This window comes from Lithobates pipiens, unplaced genomic scaffold, assembly GCF_037356315.1.
Source record: "Lithobates pipiens isolate NorthernLeopardFrog02 unplaced genomic scaffold, aLitPip1_a1.2 Scaffold_28, whole genome shotgun sequence".
In the NCBI taxonomy this organism is placed as follows: Eukaryota; Metazoa; Chordata; class Amphibia; order Anura; family Ranidae; genus Lithobates; species Lithobates pipiens.
In genome coordinates, this window is record NW_027507789.1 from 192,857,722 (window position 1) to 192,883,102 (window position 25,381).

Below are 25,381 nucleotides of genomic sequence, written 5' to 3' on the forward strand. Positions count from 1 at the left end.
AAAACACAATATTATATGTATATTTGTATACACACAAACATTTTATATACATATATACACACATACATACATTTATTTTTATTTATTTCTGTGATTTGTGCTAAGAATTTTCATTGTGGTGTATCATACATACTGTATACGGGGTTATATAAGGATATTAGGGATTTAGTGCTGTGTTAATGAACATGTTTTAGCATGATAGAATATTGCTCATACATAACTGATAAACACTATCCGACTGGTGAGGGCACCAAGAAAAGCCACCCTCATGAATAAGGTTGATACTGTATATCAATAATTCTTCAACTTTCTCGATTTTCATAGCTATAAACAGGACCCCGTTTAATTTTCCGCATGTGGTGGCCGGCCTCATGGACGGTGGCAGCAGGTTATTTAAGTCATGGGTTTAGGTTTCAGCATTTTAAGAATGTCTCAGCACACATTCTTCGAGTTCTGCAGAACGTTTACCATAATCCTTTGAGGTACATGGGTATTTCTGTAGAAACGCGATGCCTTTTTCTCTTTGCTCCATTTCTATAATGTCCTTCGCAGCACTTCACCCCCCGACATGGACAGACAACAGCTGGCGGTGTATACTTAGCTCAGGGTGAACTCAGTTTCCTGCCTGCAATCTTCACACAGGAGCAAAATGCTGCTGCTACCTGGTTATTTCAGGTTCAGTATATGAGATATGACCTTTATCACTAGACCTAGGAAAGTGGAATTATCACTACAGTCTAGTAGCATACATAGTGTGGGGTCTGTAACCTTACAGATGCTGGGTGATCCATGGACTCTAAAGTCCAGCTGTTGGGTGGCCTGCAGAACCTGTAACCCTTTAGCAGTTTGATGCCTTCAAGGACCTGTTGGGTGTACATTCCCAGCTGCTGAGGGGCCCAGGGAACTTGTAACTTTCCAGCTGTTGGGTGGCCCAGGGGACCTGTAACATTCCAACTGTTGAATGGCCCAGAGGACCTGGCCTTCCAGCTGTTGGGTGGCCTGGAGAACCTGTAGCCTTCTAGAAGTTTGATGCCCTTGAGGACCTGTTGGGTGGCCTGGAACACTTGTAACCTTTCAGAAGTTTGCTGCCCTGGGGGACTTGTAGCCTTCTAGCTGTTAGGTGGACTAGGTGACCTGTAACTTTCCAGCTGTTGATTGAACCAGGAAAACTGTACATTTCCAACTGCTGAGTGACCCAGGGAGCTTGTAACTTTCCAGATGTTGAATGGCCTAGAGGACCTGGCCTTCCAGCTGTTGGGTGGCCCAGTGAACTTGTAACCTTACAGCTGTTGGTGGCCCAGGGAACTGCAACCTTACAGCTGTTGGGTGGCCTGGAAGACCTTCCAGCAGTTTGCTCTCTCTGAGGATCTGTAACCTTCCAGCTGTTGGGTGGCCTAGGTAACCTGTAACTTTTCAGCTGTTGGGTGGCCCAGAGAACTTTTAACTTTCCAGCCTAGGAGACCCACAATCTTCCAGCTGTTGAATGGGCCAAGGGGACCTATAATCTTTCAGGTGTGGACTGACCCAGGGGACCTGGCCTTCCAGTTGTTGGCTGTAGAATGGCCCAGTAGACTTGTAACCTTACGGCTGTAGAATGGCCCAGGAAACCTGTAACCTTATGGCTTTTGGGTGGTCCAGTGGACCTGTAACCGTTCAGAGGTTGGTTGGCTTAGTACACCTATAACCCTACAGATGTTGGGTGGTCGGATATATTTGTATCATCTCTTGGGTGGATCAGTGGACAAATAACCTACCAACTCTTGGGTGGCCCAGGGACCTACATCCTATTAGATGTTCAGTGGCCCAAGGATCTTGTAACCTTTCAGCTGTTGATAAGTGATCTCAGGAACAAATGGCCAGGTAGGGAAGACCTTGATTTTCTTCCCACCCCCTTTGCCCAAAGCACTTTTAAAAATCTAGTAATCCATCAAAAAGGTTTGCAAACTACAGAAAAGAAATAGCTAGAAGAAGGCGTATTAATAAATAAGAACAACTTTGATTGAAATAATAATTTTATCAATTGTTGTAAACATTATTACAATGCATTTACAAATAAACTTTGCCGCCTGAAGTCTCCATCAGGAACACATGTGACAGGGTGACACTTGGCAGAAAGTTGTCCCCCAATAACAGAAGGTACCTATACAAGGACCTTCACGGCAGTATCACCAGTTATTTATTAAAAGCTGCAGATTTTAAATAGATTGAACATTTTTGATAGGATGTTAAAGTCTATACGCAATTTCATTGATTGAATTTTTTCTGTTTTAAAAACATAGCTTGGACAGCGAATATTTCATAACCATTCAATATCTAATCATTCCTCTGAGCCCTGTCCCTTTCAATTTAATGCACTATATATCTGGTCTGTGTGTTTGCAAAATGCCATAAATTTGCTCCTGAGCTCTATTAAAAGCAGTTGACCCCAATAAAAGCATCAATATATATCTTATATCTGTCATAGGAGCTTCGCCTTGCCTATATTTGTCATCGCTGCTTCTCCCTGCCGCTACTATGAGAAATCTTTATCCACATTTCTTTACAATATCCAATTACTGCAGTTTAGCAAGTTTATTATACAGCAGTAGACATAAATATATATGTTACATTGCAATTCACCTGTTCAGTTACCATGGAAAGTGTAAATCTTCGGCAGAAAGATGAAATAGAATACGTGTTCTACATAAATATAAGAGCCATGGAGATTAGTTTATTATCTGTACCATTTTCTAACATCATTGAATGGGATTTCTTTTGTCACTATTGAGCAATAGTATTTATATTTTTTATATCATTTTCTTTCTTTTTACAAAACATACATATACAGTTTATACAGTTTATACACATAGAAAAGAAAGAAAATATATATAATTTTGAAAAACATTTTTAATTTTCCTTCCATTTCACAATCATGTGTTAGTCTATCACATAAAATCCAGATAAAATACATTTTTTAGATGTATACATTTTTTAGATACATTTTTTACATTTAGGTTTTTGGTTGTACCATGACAAAATGTGGAAATTTAAAGAGGTATTAATAGGTTTTCAAGGCACTGTGTATAATATATTATATTATATTATATATATATATATATATATATATATATATATATATATATAAACACACAGAGTATATAGTGATATGGGGGCTCAGGATCACAGCCAGCCACTTGTAAACGTGACAGTCTTTATTGAACTTGCAAACAGTCCTGAAAATAAAAACAGCTTTCTTCGGCAAACAAACACAGAGTAGGCCATAAATCTGGTCCAAAAAGCAAAATAATGCTGCGTTCACACGACCGGACTTTTCGAGGGACTAGGTCCGGCGGTCTTTCCGACTGAGTTTTGGCGGAGTTCCGACTGACTTTCCGAATAAACGGACTTGGCCACACACAATCACACCAAATTCCGACGGATTCGAACGTGATGACGTACGACTGGACTAGAATAAGGAAGTTCATAGGCAGTAGCCAATAGCTGCCCTAGCGTCAGTTTTTGTCCGTCGGACTAGCATACACACGAACGGATTTCTCGGTCCGGCGGAGTTTCGGTGGAAAAATTTCTGCCAGATTTTTGGCAAGCAAAGGTCCGATGGAGCCCACACAAGATCGAATTGTCCAATGGACTCGTTCCGACAGACCTTTGCTTTCAAAAAGTCCGGTCGCGTGTACCCGGCATAAGAGTACGCCTCACCGCCACTGTAACAGTCCTACACTGGGGTTTCCTATCTGCTTCAGAAGTCTCAAATTGGAGCTTTTCATTGCTCTGGAACATTGCTCTATGGCTCAATCCCAAGCTTAGTTTACCCTGCTCACCCAGGTGTGTCCAGCAATCCTTCTCACAGACAGGTGTCGAATGTTTCCTCTTCCTTTTTCAGGACCCATGCCGCGTACACACAACTGTTTTTTCTGTCAGAATAAACTGAGACGGTCTTTCTGATGGAGTTCAGCTGAAACCGACTTGCCTACACACAATCACACCAAAGTCCAATCGCTTAGAGAGCGGTGACCCTACGACGGGACTTGAAAAGGAAGTTCAATAGCCAATAGCTGAGCTTGTGTCGTTTTTGGTCCATCGGAATAGCATACAGACTAATCATTTTCCTGATCGGAATTGATTCGGTTGGAAAGATTTAAAACATGTTCTATTTCTAGGTCCGTCAGAATTTTCGAAAGAAAAAGCCAGATGAAGCCCACACACTATCGGAATATCCGATGGAATGATTCCGTCTGACCTTTTCTGCCGGAAAGTCCGACCGTGTGTACACGGCATCAGATGTACCCAGGTTAACCCCTTCAGGACCTTTAATCAGGGTTTGGAGGTTCTTCCTACCGAAAACTCTTTGAACCTCCAAAATTCTGAGTCTCTAATAAGAATTTAGCAATCCAGAGACTACTGAAAACCGATCCTCTCCAGCCAGACTACCCTGGAACCCCCCACCCTGCATGGATGAGAACTCAACATTCAAAACTGTCCCCATTAAAAGGGACTACAACTCAACCTACTGTCCAGGACCCAACCCTGGCATTCTGTAGGATATATATATTTGATACACAGTAAAAAAAATATAAAAATACATTCAATTAAGTGATTGTAGTGGAGTCCACTTCAAGAGTGGGAATTTACAAATCCATATGTATCGCTTACCCTCGCAGGGGCGGCTGGAAATATGCCTAGGTTGCCCAATGTAGTACAGAGCCTGCCAATCACACAAGTACAGTCCCACGCACACCAACAATTTGGGCTCAGTCAAGGGGATGTCTATTTAGTATTTATTAATGAAGAACTTTAACAGTGGAGAGGTCACAGGAAACTACAAAATAATTATTAGCAATAATTGGAGGATAAACTCTCTAATCTTCCAGTAGCAGCTTTTCCTGGAGGCAAAGGGAAAGGTCATTATATCTAGGACCCTACAGTAGCAGCCCATACAGCAACCTCTAGCACTCAGTTCCCTTTTGGTATTGCACAATTGTCCCCAACAAGGTCTTTACTCAGTACCCCAGGAGCTGTCTGCCACCCAGCATCCACATGAGGCAGATAACAATATCCCTATCCAGACCAGGACTTCAGAGCAATACTCTCCAGCTGGTATAATCCTTTGGCAATCCTCTTCAGGCCCTCAGCCCAGCAGCTGCCGAGGCCCAGGCTGCTATTTCTTGAATAAGTAGAGTTGCCTTAAGGGGCTGCAGCCCCAAGAGAACTGGAACCCTCACTGGAAGCTCAGACCTCCTGCACATTTATCACTTTTCCCACCACCTTCTGGATGCCTCCTTCCAGGGATTGGTTTTGGCATGATAAATATTTAACTGATCATTTGAATCTCCCCGTCCTATGCTCTGGAAACTTCATTCAGAGGCAGATTGGAGTAATCAAACTCTCAATTCAGGAAAACCGGAACAGACCAACACAATCAATCACTGCTCCATTCACTACAATGGAGCCAAAAAGTAAACTTAACTAGCAGTCTAACTAGAAGAGAGCGCTACACGTATATGCAGTACAATAGGGGTAATTGGGTACAGCAAGCGTGTAAAATGTGAAAATAGCATGCAAGCTAAAACCTTCCCTTTAAAAGGGATATAACATATCTAAAGAGATATTTTAACATTTATTGGGCAACAGATAAATGTAATATGGTAATACAAGATTGTTTATTGCCTATCTGTTTCCATTATGCCTGTGCAGGTTTTGGCCTATGTGTCCATTCTGGAATGTGGTTTGCCACCAGAGGAGGCTGTACATACAGCTGTCCCAAATATCTGAACTATGTATACACAGTCACATTCCAGGGTCTACATTCCTTTATAGCAAAAAGCAACATTTACTAAAAGCAATGTATGCCTCAGTAGCTGTACATATAAAATGTCAGAATAGGAAATGGAATTAAAGCTGAACTCTGGGATAAACAAATAAATATTATCAGAATACATTCAACATGTGTTTTCTTATTGAATCTTGGTGTGGTTTGTGAATTTGTGTCAGATCTGCAATTCTGTACAGTAATTCAATGCGAGGCTTGTAATAAAGACCAGTCACTGCTGCTCCCTCTCCTTGGGCAGGATGACTGGTCTTGTCTCCGCCCCTCCTGTAGGTTTCTGCAGGCAGCCAGTAGTGGGTGGGGCTTGCTGGGTCCCTCCCACAGCCCTGCTCTCTGATCAGGCAATGTACAGCACAGTGATGAGGTCACTGCTACTTTTACAAGGTAACATCTGGATGTTCAATGGCATATGGTGTACACAACATGGATTTCTATATTTTTGTGACTATTGAGGAATATTTCAATGACAGTTTTTGTGCCTGGAGTTCAGCATTAAGTTGAGAACTTTAGTAAAACATTTTTGTAACTCAGTAATTGTCAGCCTGCAAAGGTAAAAGTGGTGGGTGTTACAGGGTGACCCATGTGTCATGGTTATGCCATAGTTTGTCTGCTTACCTGTTTCCATGTGTTCATCTAGAGACCAGCTGACCCTCACCTGTCTGCTTTTGTAATCCATCCTCTGGCATGGCTCCACCCTAGCTCCCATCAGGGAGCTCTATATTAACCTGTGCACTGCAGGCCAACGCTGCTGATCAACCTTTGTGTGTTAGCTTCCTGTTACCTGCCGTGTGCTCTTCTGTTGTTCCGTTACCGACTTTGGAGTGTCCTTGACTATCCCTGTTTGCCTGTGATCCTGACCCTTTGGCGTGTCCCTGACTATTCCTGTCTGCTTGTGGCCCCGACCTTGGCTTTGTCCCTCACTATCCCTATCCTCCTGTTGCCTACTGTGGGTGTGAGCTGGGGGACCCTGGGGGTCGCGACCTCGAGCCAGTTGCAGCCAAGTCCATACTCACCACTAGAGGCGCTGGTGAACACCTGCTGGCTCTTAGACTCCGCGCCCCAGGGAATCTAACACTCTAACCCCAGTGGGATCTGTCTCCCGTCTGCAGCAGTCAGCCGTAGGGTCCACAACCTTGCAGTGCACTCCTGATCCCTACGGTGTGCATCTGTCACCTCGCCTCAAGGTGACCTGACACCATGATGTCTCCAAAGTGCCGCATATAGTATATAATTATATGTAATGATATAGAAAATGGTCATAGACAGCAGGCATACTAGAGGTCAAATAGTCAAAGGGCATTTTACAGGAGTGGTTGGAGATGGAGATCATGCTCTAGGTTAGTGGTCTTCAAACTGTGGCCCGATGGCCGGATGCGGCCCCTTGCTAGATTTAATCTAACCCTTGAGGCACTATTCCTCCTACTGATTTGAGGCGCTATTCCTAACACACCAGCAGTGATGCAAAACTCCCCCAGCTGTCACCAACTATTCCTCTCACTAATATAAATGGTGGGGCACTATTCCTCCCACTAATATCATTGATGGGGCACTATTCCTTCTACTGATACCAGTGGTGGGGCACTATTCCTCCCACTGTTACCTATGATGGGACACTGAACACCACACCTGAGACATTGCTTACTTCCACTAATGCTGATCCTGGGACATTTTCTACCCCAACTGGCTACAACCCGGCCCCCCTAAAGTCTGAAGGACAGTAAACTGGTCCTCTGTTTGGAAAGTTTGGAGGTCCGTTCTCTAGGTGACAGAGGCTAGGGATGTGGCCCGCTTTACAGATCAATGCTGCCATTGCTGATTGCTGGGGCCCGACATCTGCACTACACAAATGGTGTAGCTCTATGTGACTTGTAGCTCTATGTGTCCCCAATTGAGGACATTTCCCCTAACGTCCTGTAATTTTAACAGGAGAGGAAGTGGGGAAAATCTCTCCATGGGGGTCATATACAGCCAGCCAACCACTATTTTTAGTAAAGGTTTTATTACTGGGTGTGTCCACATTAGGGATATTTGCCCTGTAATATCAGCTCCAATGACTCCAAAATATTTTGGTTGGATTTGGGCATGGATGGACCAGGAATCATTGCTTTAACTATCTAAAAGCCACCCGCACCGTAACTCAAAGTACACCTCTCTTTTTCCCTCAGGACTACACATGCCAAAGCCAAAGCAGATGGAGCTGAACAGGCGGCCCAGGCGGGTAATAATGAGTCGAGCATTGCAAGGATGATGGCGAGAGAGCTCTCCCCAGACTTCTACCAGCCAGGTAGGTCAGCCGCAGAACCGTACTCAATGTTACAGTACATATGAACTCCCAACAAACTGATGAGATACAACGTGTGACTATCTGACCTAACTATTTTTGATCCAGGCACCCCTAACAGACAAGAAAGACAGGTTAGTGACTTTTCACCACTGCAGATAATCAAGACATTTGGCCACCAACCTTGCCTAGACGTTAAGAGGAGTCATCTTCTGAGGAGTCATCACTCTGATGGCAGGGAGGGCACAATGGCTCATAGTTCTACATTAAAAAGAGAAAGAGTTACTCATATTAGCTTTATTTGTAAGTCTATTTAGAAGACGCTCACGCAGTCTAACTCCCCACATAGTAGGAACATTGGTGAAAGACCCTTGGCCTAGAAGTATATTTTTGTATTAGAAGAGGAAGTCTATACATACTGTACAAACTCCAAGCAGGAATAATTTACACAGGCTTAGGCTGTTATGCACACTCAGGAGCTGGAATACAACACAAGGCAGTTTATTGCACAGCAGCTGTCAGGTGACCTACCACTCCTGACTTTCAATGTAAGCAATGTTAAACAAATTAAAAAAATGTGGGGAAAAAAAAATGAATTTAAGTAATTATTTATAGAATATCAATTTTAATAGAAGACTGAATATTTATATCTCTACATAAGACCAGGTAGGGTTGGTTCTTTTTGAAAAAGAAGCCCGGCATAAAAACAAAAATGTAGCTAACTATTATGTTTCTTTTATAAGTTACAACATGTGTAATTGTCCCAAAGGCATTGGACAAAGAAACAGGTTCTCTTTAATGTCCTCCGCCCAAGAATCACATACCTTTCCTGCCTTCCCCTTCTCTCCATTCATGGTCAGAACTCAATAAATTACCTGGAACTCCCGGGTATGAGGGAGCATGTGACCACACTGGTGTTTGGCGATTGGTTCAGTGCTGTCACATGGGAGGGAAGGAGAGTCCTTAGCCCTGTATAAGCTCAGACTAGAATGACATAGCAATTACAAGTGCTTATAGGAGTTAAATGTAGAGGCATCCTACTGGGGAGCCGAGCATTAAGGCTGAGTTCCAGGGTCGTCTTTAAGGCAGGGCAAAAGGGGCAGCTGCCCTGGGCCCTGTCATTGTTGTGGGGCCCAAAGCAGCTGCCTCATACTTGCCAACTAGTCCAGTTTAAATTCCCTTGTCTCTTGAAGTTTTAGTCCCGTGCTGTGTCCCGATATCTCAGTGTGAAGTGATGCTACTAATGCTGCCCAGCTCTACCCTATTATTGTGTACAGATGACTCACCCGCAGACCCTGTGTTTACATGTAAATAACCGTCATTCATATGGAAATAACAACATTCATATGTAAATAGCTGGGGCCGGCAACATTGATATGTAAATAAAGGCGACATTCATATGTATATCATGCTCTCCTGCAGTGAGGAGAAGATGTGCTGTAACCTATAGCAACCAATCAGTGAGCAGTATTACTGTACAGTAATGTCTAGCAATCAATCAACAAGCAGAAATCATATGCTGTAACCTCTAACAACTAATCAGTGAGCATTAATGATATGCTGTAACCTCTGGCAACCAATCACAATAGCTGCCTGATCTGATACAATAAACAGATTCTAGCTGCTATTTATTGTTTGTCTTAGAGCAGGTGGAGAGCGAACTTAATTGGACCCCCCAAGAAATATTTTGCCCGGGGTCCAATCAATATTAAAGACGGTCCTGCTGGGTTCACACTGGAGAACGCAGCGGCTCACAGCAGGAGTTCCGGTGCGTCTCCATTCACCGTTTCAGGTCCAATTTTAGCCTGAATTTTGGGCTGAATTCAGACCTGAAATGGACCAAAAGGGCTCCTGTGCAATTCACACCAGAGCCGCTGCAGAGATAGAGAGCCGGTCGCAATCTCCTGCTATAAGAAATGGATGAGGGGAAACCCACATCCACTTCAGATAGGTGTGAACCCAGCCTAAATGGAACCTGTTGCCTTGCCTTGCACGCCTAAAGCACAATTCACTTTATATATATAGTGAATTGCTAAAAATTTAAATGAGACTTGCATGGAGTATCTGCTATGTAACCTATTGAGTAGAAAGGGAGATGGGATTAGAAGAGGGAGAGAACTCAGATGTAGTATAGCAATGAACAATACAGTGACACAGGGTCTGAAAACCATCTTAATGCCCTCCTCGTACCAAGTTGCCCTATAGCAGGAGATACAGTGCTTTAAAAAAAAAATATTCATACCCCTTGAAATTTTCCACATTTTGTCATGTTACAACCAAAACCGTAAATGGATTTTATTGGAATTTTATGTGATAGACCAACACAAAGTGGCACGTAATTGTGAAGGAAAATGATAAATGGTTTTCATTTTTTTTTTACAAATATGTGAAAAGTGTGGGGTGCATTTGTATTCAGCCCCCTTTACTCTGATACCCCTAACTAAAATCTAATGGAGCCAATTGCCTTTAAAAGTCACCTAATTAGTAAATAAAGTCCACCTGTGTGTAATTTAATCTCAGCATAAATACAGCTGTTCTGTGAAGCCCTCAGAGGTTTGTTAGAGAACGTTAATGAACAAACAGCGTCACGAAGGCCAAGGAACACACCAAACAGGTCAGGGATAAAGTTAAGGAGACAACTTTTAGTTGTGCACTCCACAAATCTGGCCTTAATGGAAGAGTGGCAAGAAGAAAGCCATTGTTGAAAGAAAGCCATAAAAAGTCTGATTTGCAGTTTTTTTTTTGCGAGAAGCCATGTGGGGGACACAGCAAATATAGAAGAATGTGCTCTGGTCAGATGAAACCAAAATTGAAGCAAAATGTTATGTGTGAAGGAAAACTAACACTGCACATCACCCTGAACACGCCATCCACTGTGAAACATAGTGGTGGCAGCTTCATGTTGTGGGTATGCATTTCTTCAGCAGGGACAGGGAAGCTGGTCAGAGTTGATGGGAAGATGGATGGAGCCAAACAAAGGGCAATCTTAGAAGGAAAACTTTTAGGCCCCTTTCACACGTGTAGACCGTATGTCCGTATTTCATCCATAGGTTTTCGGATGAAATACGGACATACATGCATCCCTATGGGATAGCGGGTGTCAGCGGGTGAAAATCCGCTGACACCTGATATCATCCGTTCCCGCTATGGTCCGATTCTGCAGACGGAGGAAAATACTATTTTTCTATCAGTCTGCAGAGCGGATCGGATGAACATGGACAGACGGTCCATGTTCATCCAATCCCCCCATAGGGGAGAGAGGAGATCTGACAGGGCGGTCCCTACACAATGTGCAGGGACCGCCCTGTCATCCGCCGGCTCAGCGGGGATCAACGGAGCGATCCCCGCTGAGCAAGCGGGTGTCCATGGGGTGGATCATCACGGATCTGTCCTGTGTAAAAGGACCCTAAAGCCTCATTTACACTATCAGTTTTTCTGCTGAGGTTTTCCTTGCTATTGACTTCATATTACCGTATTTGCCGGCGTATAAGACGACTGGGCGTATAAGACGACCCCCTATTTTTCCAGTGAAAACTTCGGTTTTGGGCTATACTCGCCGTATAAGACTACCCCCTTCCGAGGCAACACCATTAAAAAAAAAACTTCAGACTTAACATCAGATTTGATTTAAACACGGTCATTTTAATGAACCATCAGAAACATCAAAAAAAACATCAGACTTAACATCAGATTTGAATTTAACACGGCCATTTTAATGAACCATCAGAAACATAAAAAAAAACTTAACATCAGATTTGATTTAAACTCGGTAATTTTAATGAAAATGGTTCACTTTCTGGTACTTAAAATCCTTCAAAATCCTCTTCATGTTCATCCTCTGACATCATAAGTTCATCAATGACATCTTGTGGTACATTCGTAAGACAATCATCATATGGATCCAATTCCACATCAGATGGTGTGGCTTCAGCTTCGGCTTCCTCTTCATCTTGCCACAAGTCATCGTCCTCCATACCATCCAATGAATTTGATATGCCACACTTCTTGAAAGACTTGATGACTTTTTCTGCATCAATATCATTCCAGGCTTTTATGACAAAGGTGCACAAAACATCCAACAACTGTGGAGCACGCATGTTTCCTCCTTTTGTGAATGACTTTTCGCCGCTAACCATCCACTCATTCCACTGTTCTCGAATTCTATCTTTAAATGGCTTGTTTAGGCACACATCCAGTGGCTGTACCAACGATGTCAATCCTCCAGGAATAACCACTGCATCTGTGTTTATTCTTTTCAGCCTTTCCTTTGTGCTGGGAGTTAAATGAGCCCTGAACATATCCCACACCAGTAGGCTACGTTCTTGACGAAGTCCACCTGGTCGTCTACTCCATACATTTTCAAGCCATAGCTTTATCCCTTCTTCATCCATCCAGCCTTTTTCATTCACATGTACAAATACTCCAACAGGGAACTTTATTTTCGGCATCGTTTTTCTTTTGAAAATAATCATGGGTCTTAGTTTGGCACCATCAGCTGTACATGCTAGTACCACAGTAAAACTGGACTTCTCATGTCCTGTTGTTTTAATTAACACAGTTTTGGCACCTTTTGAATTGACGGTTTTATTTCCAACCATATCGAAATTCATAGGAGTTTCATCCATATTTCCAATCTGACTTAACGCATAGCCATGCTTCTTGCGCTGCTTTATTACATATCGATGGAAATTGCTTACTTTGCCATCGAGATCTGCAGGTAATTTTTGTGCAATTTTGGTCTTTTGCCTCAGTACCAAATCATGCCTTTCCAAGAACCTAGAACACCAGGATATAGTGGCCTTAAATCCTTTGCTGTGATCTGGGTTAGATTTGGCCCACTGAAGTGCAAAGATCCGTATGCTGCTTCGTGTCACTACAAAACCATTGTGACGATGCTCATGCACCATGTCTGCTACATGCTTCTCGAGTTCTGGCCAATGTGGGGTGCCTCTTCTTAATGCACACTTAGCCCTTGGCATACTCTTTAATGCATCTTCCTTTGCTTTCCAGTCTCGGACCATCTTTTCCGTTACTCCATATTGTCTTGCAGCAGCACAGTTATTATTTTCCTTGGCAAAGTTTACAACTTTGAGCTTGAAACTGGCTTCATGTTTCCTTCTCCTTGCTGGAGCCATGCTGGGGCCCTGTCTATCAGCCATTTTCCACTACAGGAAATCTAAAATCTGTCAGGTATTGTAATCTGTCAGGTATTACGCTATCACTTTTATGTAATCAAAAAGGAAACTGGTGAACTGCAAGTCCCAGAGATCCCACAATTGGTAACGTACCGGTAGGTAGCAACAATGACTCCTCTCCTCCAAAGCACCATAAATGTTGGCTACCAGTACACAAAGTACGGTACCGTATATGATGCTTTGTTAGGATATGTACAGTAGAGCCAGGTACTCACAGTATATATGGTAATGCTTTGTAATATACCGTAACAGTAGCGCCAGGAAGACACAGTATATGATGCTTTGTTGCTAGGTACAGTACGGTATATACCGTAATGCTTTGTTAGTAGGTACAGTACGGTACGGTATATATGATGCTTTGTTGATTTGTTAGTAGGTACAGTACGGTATATATGATGCTTTGTTGCCTTGTTAGTAGGTACAGTACGGTACGGTATATATGATGCTTTGTTGATTTGTTAGTAGGTACAGTACAGTACGGTATATATGATGCTTTGTTGCCTTGTTAGTAGGTACAGTACGGTACGGTATATATGATGCTTTGTTGCTTTGTTAGTAGGTACGGTACGGTATATATGATGCTTTGTTAGTACGTACAGTATCGTATACTGTACCATATACTGTATATGATGCTTTGCTAGTAGGTACAGTATTATGGTTACTGCAAGCTTGCCAAGTTGTCACTTCCTCACTGGTAAAAGGTAACTGATAGGGCTTTTAAATCACAGGAAGAATACAGTATACCGGTATTATTTTGTCTAGACATACACTGTGCGCCGCTGAGCCAATCACGGCAGGCAATGCATTTTAATATCTCTTGTATGGATGCAAAGCCTGCTCGGATTGGCAGAGGCTGTGACATCATCAGCCCGCGCCGCTCCGACTCATGCCTGCTCGGATTGGAGAAACAACCTGCCAATCCGAGCAGGCTTAACAGGCTCTGCATCAGCAAAACAGTGCATCGCCTGCCAGGATTGGCTCAGCGGCGCACAGTGTATGAATACAGCGCACCCGGCGGCCTCTTCACCCGGTCCCGAAAACCGGACTGTTTATGCATCACTCTGGCGGCCTCTACCCCATTTACGGAGCAGGTACACATGCCTTGCAGCCTCTGCACCCGGCGTATAAGACGACCCCCGATTTTTGGCTGTGTAATTCGGGTGTAAAAGGTCGTCTTATACGCCGGCAAATACGGTATATGGTTTTGGTAAATCTGAAGGAAAAACTCACCAAAAAATCTGTTACTTTACTAGCGCCCTCTATCTATTACCACTTGTATTTGACCACTTTGTCCAAATCAGGGGGAGCAGCTTAATTTTTATTATTTGTTTTACTATTTGGTTTACTCACCATATTTTTTCGAGTCTTTGAGTCTTATCTAATCACTACACATGTGTATTCCATTACCAATCTATTTGCAGAGGAAACATTCCTTATTAGGTGTGTGCCTATTTTGTCCTTTAGCCGGAGTTCCCTTTTAAATCTCCCTCTCCAAGTTTCTCGGGGTCCTGGCCTATAAGTGAAGAGCTCCTGGAGCTTCTAAGGCATTTAGCTACATTGAAAAGCAATGGTTTCATCTATTTAGCCAAGCTTGCATTTCTCTAAATCCCCAGCACTCCCTTTGTACGTGAGAATCATATGTTTTATTTATCTGCTGCTTTTATCAGATCCGTCTTCCCGCTCTATTATGCTCCCTATTCCCATTTTATGTCCTATTTTAGCACTTTTATATCTGATCAGACAAACACAGCAGTCTCCCACTCACAGCCCAACAACAGTGGGCCTCCTGCCTCCGCACGGGGCGAGACGTGCTATTGCAAAGCATTGCTTTTAGATCTCACCGATCGCTTGGCAGCTGTAATTTTGTCAGGGGAGATGGGCTCTGTCCTTTCCATTCTTTGTTCATAAACACATTGTATAATATGTAGGACTGGAGCCAAGGCTGCGGGGACATCGTCAGAGGCTCAGAAAAACTCCCTTTACTTTTACCAAAATACACCAATTACATTCTCATTAAAACACAATAAAATGGATGTTCACATTGAATCTGACTTCTCAGCCTTTTATCATCCCCTATACACTGGGACAGGACGGGGCTCATGAATATTTAGGAACATGTTGATAGGTGGAGAAAGAACAGAGAGAGGAATCATTGGTATTCTGCTGCTCCTTCATTGTCCTTTTAGTGGAAGAGGGTGGGGAGGTGACCCAGCGGTGCTACTTATCTACATGTAGCGGCGGGCTCCTGAAGAGCACGCGCTATGCATTTTTTCAAAATTAAACTTCACCTAAACTGCAGTTTGGTTTGGGTATTATTTGTCTAAATTTGACTTCTGTATCAGTCTGACTGGACTGTGAGATGTTCAGCCTGGCCACAGGGGGCACTGTCTCTTCTGGCAGCCGTGGAACTATGGTCTGGTCAGGTGCTTAAATTACTCTCTCTCTCTGAGCCAGGTCATTGGGAGTGGCCCTCTCGCTGTGCCCTCTGGGAGAGGGTATTTAAGATGCGGATGTCACGTGGTTCGGGGTTCCGGTCCAGAATGATGTGCTGATTACATGGTCCTGGTCCTCCTGACCAGCCCCCAGGAAGGCTATGGCCTGGGGTGCGGATCAACTCGACTTTAATGTCTCGGGGCTGGCTAGCCCAAGGTAGGGAAACTAGAGGAGGATTCTGAGGTGGTTGGGTGCCGTCTCCGGTTCCGGAGAGACCCAGTGTACTTCAAGCATTCCAGGGGAGGACTCTTTAGAAGAACACCACGTACGGGTTGGTTTTCTTAACAAGAGCCTGGAAGGGCTGAAGTTACCGAGAGAATCCAGTCTTGTGGATATCGCCAAGCAGGCTGAAAGATCCAGGTATCCTACAAGTGTTCTACAGCTTAGTTTCTCTACGTGTTCTGCAACAACGTCTGTGACAAAGACGTTGTTCCTGAGTAAGCACCTTGTTGGCTGCTAGGCCTTGTGAGAGAGGGACTGTCCAACTTGAGTGTTCATCCATCTGCGAATAGCTCTTCTCTGGATGCAGTCAAAGTAAGCAAATTCTTTAACGTTTTTGGACTTTGAGAGTACCTGAACTACCTTTTCCAACCCTCTGATCCCAAGTTGAAAGCCTGTTCAATGGTTTGAGTTTTGCAAATAAAATCCATTCAAGTGGATCTATTGTCAGTCTCAAGTTACTGTGTCATCTACCACGGGACATCCCCTAGACGTGCAACAAGGAGAACGGAAGGTAACGGTAAGCCCAAAAATAACCAGCAGCTCCTTCGGGGGTAAGTGCTACATACAGCAAGGAACAGTAAGGTCACAAGGCTGGCTGTACAGTCTGGTATGGTTGTGTAAATCTCGGGACTGGAAAGACAGAAATGTAAACCCTTTGGCAGGTAAAAAAAAAAAATCCCAACCCAATATAGGCATTTCAGCTGTTTTAATTACAGTTTACATGGAGCCCACCTTTATCCAAATACTGTAAGCATTCAGTAATAGAATTAGGATAGGTTTTAATACTTCAATCATACAGTATAATAAATGTATTGTTATTTTAGCATTTAATAATAAATAACAACAACAACAGTATTTATAATAAAATAAAATAGCAATAAAAATATTTTTTTATAATAAGATTATTATCATCATCATCTTTATTTTCAATCTATTTTTATTGTAAATTATTATGCATTATTATACAAACATAAACAACACAACCATCGAAAGGGAAAAAAAAAAGAAAAAGGAAAAAGAAAAAACACATCTTGTATTGAATCTATGCCTAGCACGTCCATAGTCCATGATTTTTTTTTTTTCCCTAGAGGTTTTTCTAATTTCTTGTTGTTTCCCTATACCACCTCCAGGGGGGTCCACATCCTTAGACACCCCTCGTGTGTATCTAATTCATGTGCTAAAAGTGTCTCCAATCTTTCTATACTATCCATTTCTAAGGCCCATTCGTTGACCGATGGAGATTGTGTTGACCGCCAATGCCGCGGTATAACCAGTCTTGCTGCCGTCCATGTTTTTATATGATCCTTCAATGTTGGCTCTTCCTATCATTGTGAAGCAGAATTCACCAAGCATTGGATTGTTCACCCACTAATAGGGAACGTGAGCTGGGTTTAGATCGTCGTGAGACCGGTTAGTTTTACCCTACTGATTATATGTCGCAATAGTATCCTAGAGAGCGCGGTACTTTGAGACGCATTTGGAGTTAACTCCCCAGTAACTGTGGTATATAATTGCATAATCTTTTCCCAGAAGCTAAAGATTTGGGGGCATTCCCACCAGATGGGAAGCAGTGAGCCCTTATCAGCATGGCACCGCCAACTTATATTTGATTTATCTGGATATATACGCTGGAGTGATAGTGGACTCCAGTACCATCTTGAAAAAGGAGATTATAGCTCGTCTCTTGTGCTTTAGTTGTTAGTGACAGACAGTGTGTTAGGTTATATGCCTTCTCCCATTCTTCAACTTCAATTTGAACATCATCAACATCTTTAATTACTAGCTTATCCCTTTAAATAAAATATTTTTTACAAATAAAATAGTAATAAAAATATTATTATATAATAATTTCATTATTTTATCATTTAGATATTATTTATTATTGTGATAATCTTTTGTCATACTATTATTTATTAAAATAATAACAACAACAAATAAAACTAATTTAAATTATTAATATAAATAATTATTACTAATTTTTAATTACTGTTTTATTATGTATTAATGTAATAATAGTACATGATAATATTTACAAATAAAATAGTAATACAGTAATACAAATATTATATAAGCATTTATTTATCATTTAGATATTTATTATTCTGATAATTTTATTATACTATTATTTATATAATAAAAATAATGATAATAAATAATAACAACAACAAATAATAATAAAAAAAAATATTTCATATAAATAATTATTATTATGAATGCTAATTCTACTACTAAAAATAATAATAACAAATCATTTCTAATTACTGTTTTATTATGTAGTAATGTAATAATATCACACGATAATCATTTTTACAAATAAAATAGTAATACAAATATTATATGATAATTTTGTTATTTTATCATTTAGAATATTTATTATTGTTATAATATTTTATTCAAATAATAATAATAATAACAATTATTAATTTAAATACTTATTATTACTAATGCTGATACTACTACTACTGCAAATATTATTTTAATATTAAAATAGTAAAATATTATTAACAACAATAATAAATAACAACAAAAACCAACAATAATCAAAATTATTCATATTTATTATTACTAATGCTGATACTACTACTACTACTATTAAAAAAATATATATATAGTAATAAAATATGTACTATTATTATTTAGTAATTTCATTATAATATATGTTATAAATTATTTTTAGAATATATAATATTAATATATTGATTTACATTATACTTGCTCAAAATTCTAGCTTACCTCCCCCTTCTGTATCACTTCAAAGCTGCTGTAAAATTAGGAATAAGGGAAACTTGGCACAGTAGCGCTATTTGCCAGTCATTTCATCTGTGTTTTGCTGTTAGATGAGACGATGTACTAGGTGTAGCTAGCAGTTAGAGGCGTGGGGGCACCATAAAAAGGATGGGACTTCAATGTACTTCAATGCCTAAATTTATCAGGGGCCCTTTGTGAAGGAACATTCATCCAACAGTCTTATTTTGTCAGACAACTATTCTTTTATGTGAGCTTTCATTTAATTTCCTTGAGTTCTGGATCAGTAAAAAAACTGAGGTCTGAGATTCTGGGCCTGCTGCATCTAGGCTGATTTCCGTTCCATGGTTAACCCCTGGCATACTTAACAGGGTCAAATTGCAAATATTCAGACATGTAAGGGGTATTGAAACGTGAACCTGTCCATGGGGTACCATCATACAATGTAATTTGCTCCATCTTCTTTTTCCAATGTACTTCTCACATCCCTAAAATATATAGCTAAAGCAGGCTAACAACATTGTTACCAATATGCCAATTTTGACTCTTTGGCAAAAAAGTCAGCTGAGCCCTCATCCCGATCTCTAACCACACCCCATGACCAGGGCTGGACTGAGACAGAAATTTGGCCCTGGACTTCATCCAGACCAGGCCCACTTACATTTTGAGTGTCCCATCAGCACTCCCTTGCATCAGTGTCCCATCACCAGCCCCCTTACAACAGAGTGTCCCATTAACAGTCCCCTTACATCAGAGTGTCCCATTGCCAGCACCCCCTTACATCAGAGTGTCCCATCAGCACCCTCTTACATCAGATTGTCCCATCAGCACCCCCTTACATCGGAGTGTCCCATCAGCAGCCCCCTTACATCAGAGTGTCCCATCAGCACCCTCTTACATCAGATTGTCCCATCAGCACCCCCTTACATCGGAGTGTCCCATCAGCAGCCCCCTTACATCAGATTGTCCCATCAGCACCCCCTTACATCGGAGTGTCCCATCAGCAGCCCCCTTACATCAGAGTGTCCCATCAGCACCCTCTTACATCAGATTGTCCCATCAGCACCCCCTTACATCGGAGTGTCCCATCAGCAGCCCCCTTACATCGGAGTGTCCCATCACCAACCCCCTTACATCAGAGTGTCCCATCAGCACCCCCTTACATCAGAGTGTCCCATCAGCAGCCCCCTTACATCAGAGTGGCCCACTGAGCCATCGGTCCACCGGGAAACTCCCGGTAGTCCCAATGGCCAGTACATGCCTGCCCATGACCATTGTTGTATGCAGACAGGCGTGACATACTAGTAACAAAAGGGTCTTTGAATTTCATGATGTGATGAACTGATGGTGGTGCCCAATGGAGGTATTAGGGAATAGACTGAAGCCAGTTTCTGTTTACTTGTTCACCAGAGAGATGTTCATAAGCTGAATGATTTACATTTGGCAGCAGTTTCTATATGCATTGGCCCAGGAAAGGGTTGCACAGTAGAATGGAAAATATCCCTCATCTTATTTTCTTACTGTACATGTAGAGTCCCTGGTATATACTGTAGCTTAGAGACAGCCTAATATTGTAGAACCAATAGCTCTAAAAACTCCATACAGTTGTTCAAAATACATCTTTTAATGTTTTACTTTGGTTGTACAGTTTTAAAAAATCTACAAGACCTGTTTTTTCATTTATTTTAGGCCCAGAGTATATCAAGAGAAAACTGATGCAAGAAATTATTGAAAATGCTGAACCCATGGAGATAAGAGAACAACCAACTGAAACCAAGGAACAGCCAGCTCATGCACCTCCTGAGAGTCCTCAGCTCCCTGAAAATCAACCGTCCTCTCAAGATGTCTCCCCAGTGCGAACCCCGTCACCTCCACCTATGACACCACCTGAAGCCAAGAAACTTAGAACAAGCTCTCAGAAGGAAAGGCTGATTACTGCTGGAAACTGGAATGGAGAAAGACGTGGTGGAAGGAAATCTGCCAGCCCATCCAGGAGTCCAACCAACAGAGCTGACTTTAGCAGCAAATATGAGAACCAGATGAAACCACTTCAGAGGTTGGACAAAATGTCACCCAATACGGATATTGAGTTCCATGAAGGCTATCACAGCTATGCTGTGCGGACCTCCCCAGTGAATCCTCCACTGGACTTTGAAGAAAAATCATTCCCACCACCACAAGCTGGAACACCAGATTTGAAAGAGGAGCCAAAGGAAGTTCTATTTTCTCAAAAAGTCCAAGAAAAGAAGACCGCTGTAGAACCTACCAAGAAAGTTAAACCGAGTGAAATGGTTAAGGATGTAAAAGTGGAAAAGCCAAGTGTTGAAGCCAAAACGGAGACCAAGATTGTGCAGAAAGCTGAGCCTAAGACTGTCCAGAAAACTGAACCAAAGGTTGTTCAGAAACTAGCTCCCCCAAAAGCAGAACCCAAAGTGGTGGCCAAACCCACCCCCCCGAAACCAGAGCCCAAACCTGCAGCCAAGCCCGAGACCAAGGCGTTGGTTAAGTTTGACACTAAAAGCTTAATAAAGAAGGGCGCCCAAGCTGTGCCAGCTCCCAAAGCAGAAGAGGAAATTGAAGAGGTCAGTATTACGGTTTAAGGACTGGTTAACCAAAATTGATCTCCAATGTTGGGTAGATGCTTGTTTTTTTAACAGTTTATCAGCTTTTAAAACTTCTCCAGCAGCATCTCTGCACCCTGGTGGCCAGCTTCACCTACCTACCCTTTACAAGTACTGTAGGTCTTTCACTCCTTTTTTTATACATTTAGGAAATGGCATAAGGATCATCTTGTGCAGCAGGAAGAGGAATATGTCATGTCGGTGTGGTACAGAGCCAAGACTCTCATCAGAGAGATCTCACCAAAGTTCTAGAAAAATATAAGTGGAGGCTGAGGCTGCTAACATCTTCTCCTAACTAGTTTATACATTTTGGGTGGAGAGAACTGGTAGGGTATTTGAGGTTTGATCTGCCTACAATGGCTTTAACAAATAATCCCTGTGATGATCAATTCTCATTCTGCAACCACATCCACTACTTTTGTTCAGTATTCCATATTATCAGTGTATTCAACTGATATGTGAACATACTAAAACAAGATCTAATGTCTTTCATACAATCCAGATAAAAAAGGTACTAAACGTCTGAGTCTTAGGCTTAGCCAAAGGTCTACATGACCAAGCTATCTAAAGCTCCAGACAATCAGCAGTACAGAACTGAGGACAACCCATAGCTTTAATGTAAACCAACTTGGAGTGCTGTGGGGGCTGCCATTATCACTTGCTGCCCCTTGTTAACACACACGGTACTAACTGTTATTTTCTCTTTTGCAGAGACCAGATACAATCATGATATGCATGGTCATTTTATTGAATATTGGCCTATCCATCTTATTTGTACATCTACTGACATGAAGAGTTAGAGTAAGTATTGGTTCTTATAAAAAAAGGTATTACAGCCTGGTACCACTGAGTAGTAAAATCCAAAGCCCAGTTCACCATCTCATGTTCACCGTATCAGTAAAACCTGGTTTCCAACTGTTCCTCATTTAGAGATACTGTCTCCAGTATAAAGCAAATATTGTGGTAAAAAATGATTTATATATTAATTATATTGGTCGAGCTTGGACCAATGTAAATATGCACACACTTGACTGATCCCTGTGAAGAAGCTGCAAATCACTATAGTAGAGGCAACTATTACAATTATTTTGCCATGGTCTTCTGGGTCCAGTTCTTCCGCATAGCAACCACGGGGGGCGTCCACTGGCTTGGCACTGCAGGAATGCCTTGAATTTCAATGATCTTTCAATGAATACTAGGCATTCTTTGATTGGATGGGGTGGAGAAATCACAATATCCACCTTGTCCAATCAGACAATACTTTGTATTCACTGAAAAAAAATGTGGTTAATATGCAGAATGTCAGCCGCTCGGTATGGGACCCGGAAACGGTAGAGGCCACTCTATTAGTGGCGTGGGGGAGTCACCCCGATAAGCCATGTGTCCGGGCCCCAATCTACATGCAGGATGCCGGACACATGGATTTCCAAATTTTTTTGTTGGAAGCACATGATTAGAACCTGAGGCTCCAATTGGCTTATAAAAAGGGTGGGCTCGGGGAGCAGAGGACTGCGCCCACCCAGTTGTGTGACAATAACAAATTAATATTCTGTATTGTCTTCCTGCTTCTCCTCTTGGCCAATCAGGAAGCGGGTCCGAAAAACCCAATAGGCTAAGGGGAGAAGCGACCATATTGGCTGGTAGAATGGGAGCCTGTAACGTTGAGATCGGGCAGATCTGGGGGAGGCTGTCCTCATCAGAGGGAGCGATCTCGCTCTGTATCACCGCAAACACTGGAGCCTGACTGCGTGAGTACCACCCACAGGGGGGTGGGGGGGGCACCAGCTGCCACTGCCCAGAAGACTGTTGCCATCATAGTAGAAGAGGCGACTACTACAGTGATTTCACAGGGATTAGCCAGGAATGGTCCAAGTTGGACCAATGTATCTATGCAAAAAAAATAAAAAATCATACCTAAACTTCAGCTTTAAAAATTATATGGAGAATATAGCCACCTTTACATTCAGAGATCCCTTAAAGATGAATTTCCGGTATGATTTTTGGAGGAGTGGAAGAATGATTCTCTGAATGGTGTCTGTGCCAAGTGGGTGCCCTGTGTTCTGCAGGCATCAGGGCAGTTGCTTGGCACTGGACCCAACTGCTAGTAGCAATGGCTGTAGTAGCAATGCCTATTACAGTAATTTCCAGCTTCTACCCACAATTATGGCCCAATGTAAGTATGTAAAAATTGCCAAACCTAGAATTCAGCTTTAATGCATGACTTCGTTCATGAGATTGCTGTGCGCTCCACCATGTGTGTTCTGGACCTGGATTTCTACAAACCCACTTGTGTCAACAGCAATTACTAAAAGAAGGGACTAGTGAGAAAATACAGAGTGCATAGTGCACATTTTATAAGTAGAAGATGAAAGCCTTGGGCAGTAGAATTTACTGGTGGTTTACAGAGTCGAAATGTAGCGCTTGGTATTTGTGGTGACATAATGAGATTATTTGCTGACAATTGTGGTTGTGTTTTGCTTGCGCAGGAGTTTTACATTGTACACCCATGGATTGTTCCCATCAGCCTTCCTGATAAGATGAAGAGCTGTCAGGAGAGGAGGCGTCTTTCGCCTTGACGGACTATCATGAAGCCGGGAGACAATCGACGTATCTTTCACTGAACCTTATTTGCCTGTTGTATATAAAGCGGAGATAGCAAGTGGAATTCAACCCCCGTCAGCTGTCACGGTGCACTGGAATGTTAAACTGATCTTGTTTGAAAACGAAAGAATGTAGCATTGAGGTCTATCCTTATGATGTAAAAAAAAAAAAAAAAAAAATTTAAATAAAAAAATAAAATAAATGTTAAACTTCCGCAAAAAAGTAAAAAAAAAAAAAAAAAAAACCTCACTGTTGCTGAAATCGAGTTTTGAAGAACTTTGGAAGCACAAAGCCAACACCCTCCAAGCCTTTAAAAAAGCATGAAGCCAACACCCTCCAAGGCTTTGGAAGCTCAAAGCCAACACCGTCCAAGGCTTTGGAAGCACAAAGCCAACACCCCCCCAAGGCTTTGGCAGCACAAACCCAACACCCTCCAAGATTTTGTCCCCCTAACCCCCCCCCCGCGGAAGTTTAGAGTCTGCGCTTGTAAAAGTCCATTTGATTTATTTATTTATTTTTATGTGTGCAGGATTAGCGGTTGGCGATGGACTGTTGCGAGGAACCAGGATACGATATGTTTACACATTTTCAAGCTATAGAAAATACCACAAGCCAAACCCATGTCTTAAAAAGAGAAAAAAAAAATATATGTATTAGGATTGCTAGATAAACTTTTTGCATGTGTGGCGGCTTTGTTGTAGAAACGTTTGTACAACGCTCATGGAAGTGCACTGTGATTCGTAAAGTGGACGAAAAGTTTTGGGCGTTGTAAACACGCGTGTGCCAAAAATAATGAGAAATAAAATGCACTTTCAAACCATTAAGCCCTGAATTGTCTGTTTATCAACCAAGGGGTACATTGAGGTTGGCTGGTAGCCATCATTACTCTGAGGTTGGCTGGTAGCCATCTTTACATTGGAGGTTAGCTGGTAGCCATTTTGGGTGCTGATAGATTTTGTGGTTGTAATATTTCAGTGGCTTGTTTTCTTTTTTGGTGGTTTACTTTTTAAAAAGGAAACCTGTGCTTTGTCCATGGAGGGTAAAGTAATAGCTTTACTTTAATAGTGGCCTCAACAGCTGCCCATACCTTCCCTTTACTTCCCCAATGCTCAGTTTACAAACACTGGAAGAAAATTTAAATACCTGGTGCCTCCAGATATAAAGCATTGTCCGACTCACTCCCCTTTTGCCCCAAGTAATAGATTTGTACTTGCGGGTTGGCTATTTGAGCACCTACATACATAGGTCCTGAGCTTTGTGTAAACTCAAAATCATGACTTGGAGCTCACACAGGTGGTCCTCTCTTTGTTTTCAGTGGCCAAACATTGGCTGCTAGGATGTTGGGCTGCACAGGGTCATTGATTGCTAGGACATACAGTATCTCACAAAAGTGAGTACA

General features: G+C 42.0%; 1 protein-coding gene and 1 long non-coding RNA gene across 3 annotated transcripts in view; one reads left to right on the forward strand and one right to left on the reverse strand.

The window, feature by feature from the left end:
- LOC143935969 (uncharacterized) overlaps positions 1 to 8,368 on the reverse strand; it is a 105,372-nt gene extending 97,004 nt beyond the window's left edge. Inside the window, exon 1 of the long non-coding RNA XR_013263592.1 lies at positions 8,289 to 8,368. This is a non-coding gene — a long non-coding RNA (uncharacterized LOC143935969). The remainder of the gene's footprint in view (positions 1 to 8,288) is intronic.
- Positions 1 to 24,802, forward strand: part of JPH2 (junctophilin 2) — a 113,505-nt gene extending 88,703 nt beyond the window's left edge. Inside the window, exons 3-7 of one of the 2 annotated variants that reach the window (XR_013263590.1) lie at positions 7,990 to 8,108; positions 20,450 to 21,342; positions 22,093 to 22,182; positions 23,868 to 24,323; positions 24,356 to 24,802. Coding sequence is in view for 1 of the 2 variants with exons in the window: in XM_077460210.1 (XP_077316336.1) it covers positions 7,990 to 8,108; positions 20,450 to 21,342; positions 22,093 to 22,173 (1,093 nt within the window). In the remaining variant the exon portion in view is untranslated. Of the gene's footprint in view, positions 1 to 7,989; positions 8,109 to 20,449; positions 21,343 to 22,092; positions 22,183 to 23,867 lie in introns of both variants that reach the window. The other variant, XM_077460210.1, reaches the window with a different exon arrangement.
- The last annotated feature ends 579 nt before the right edge of the window (positions 24,803 to 25,381 follow it).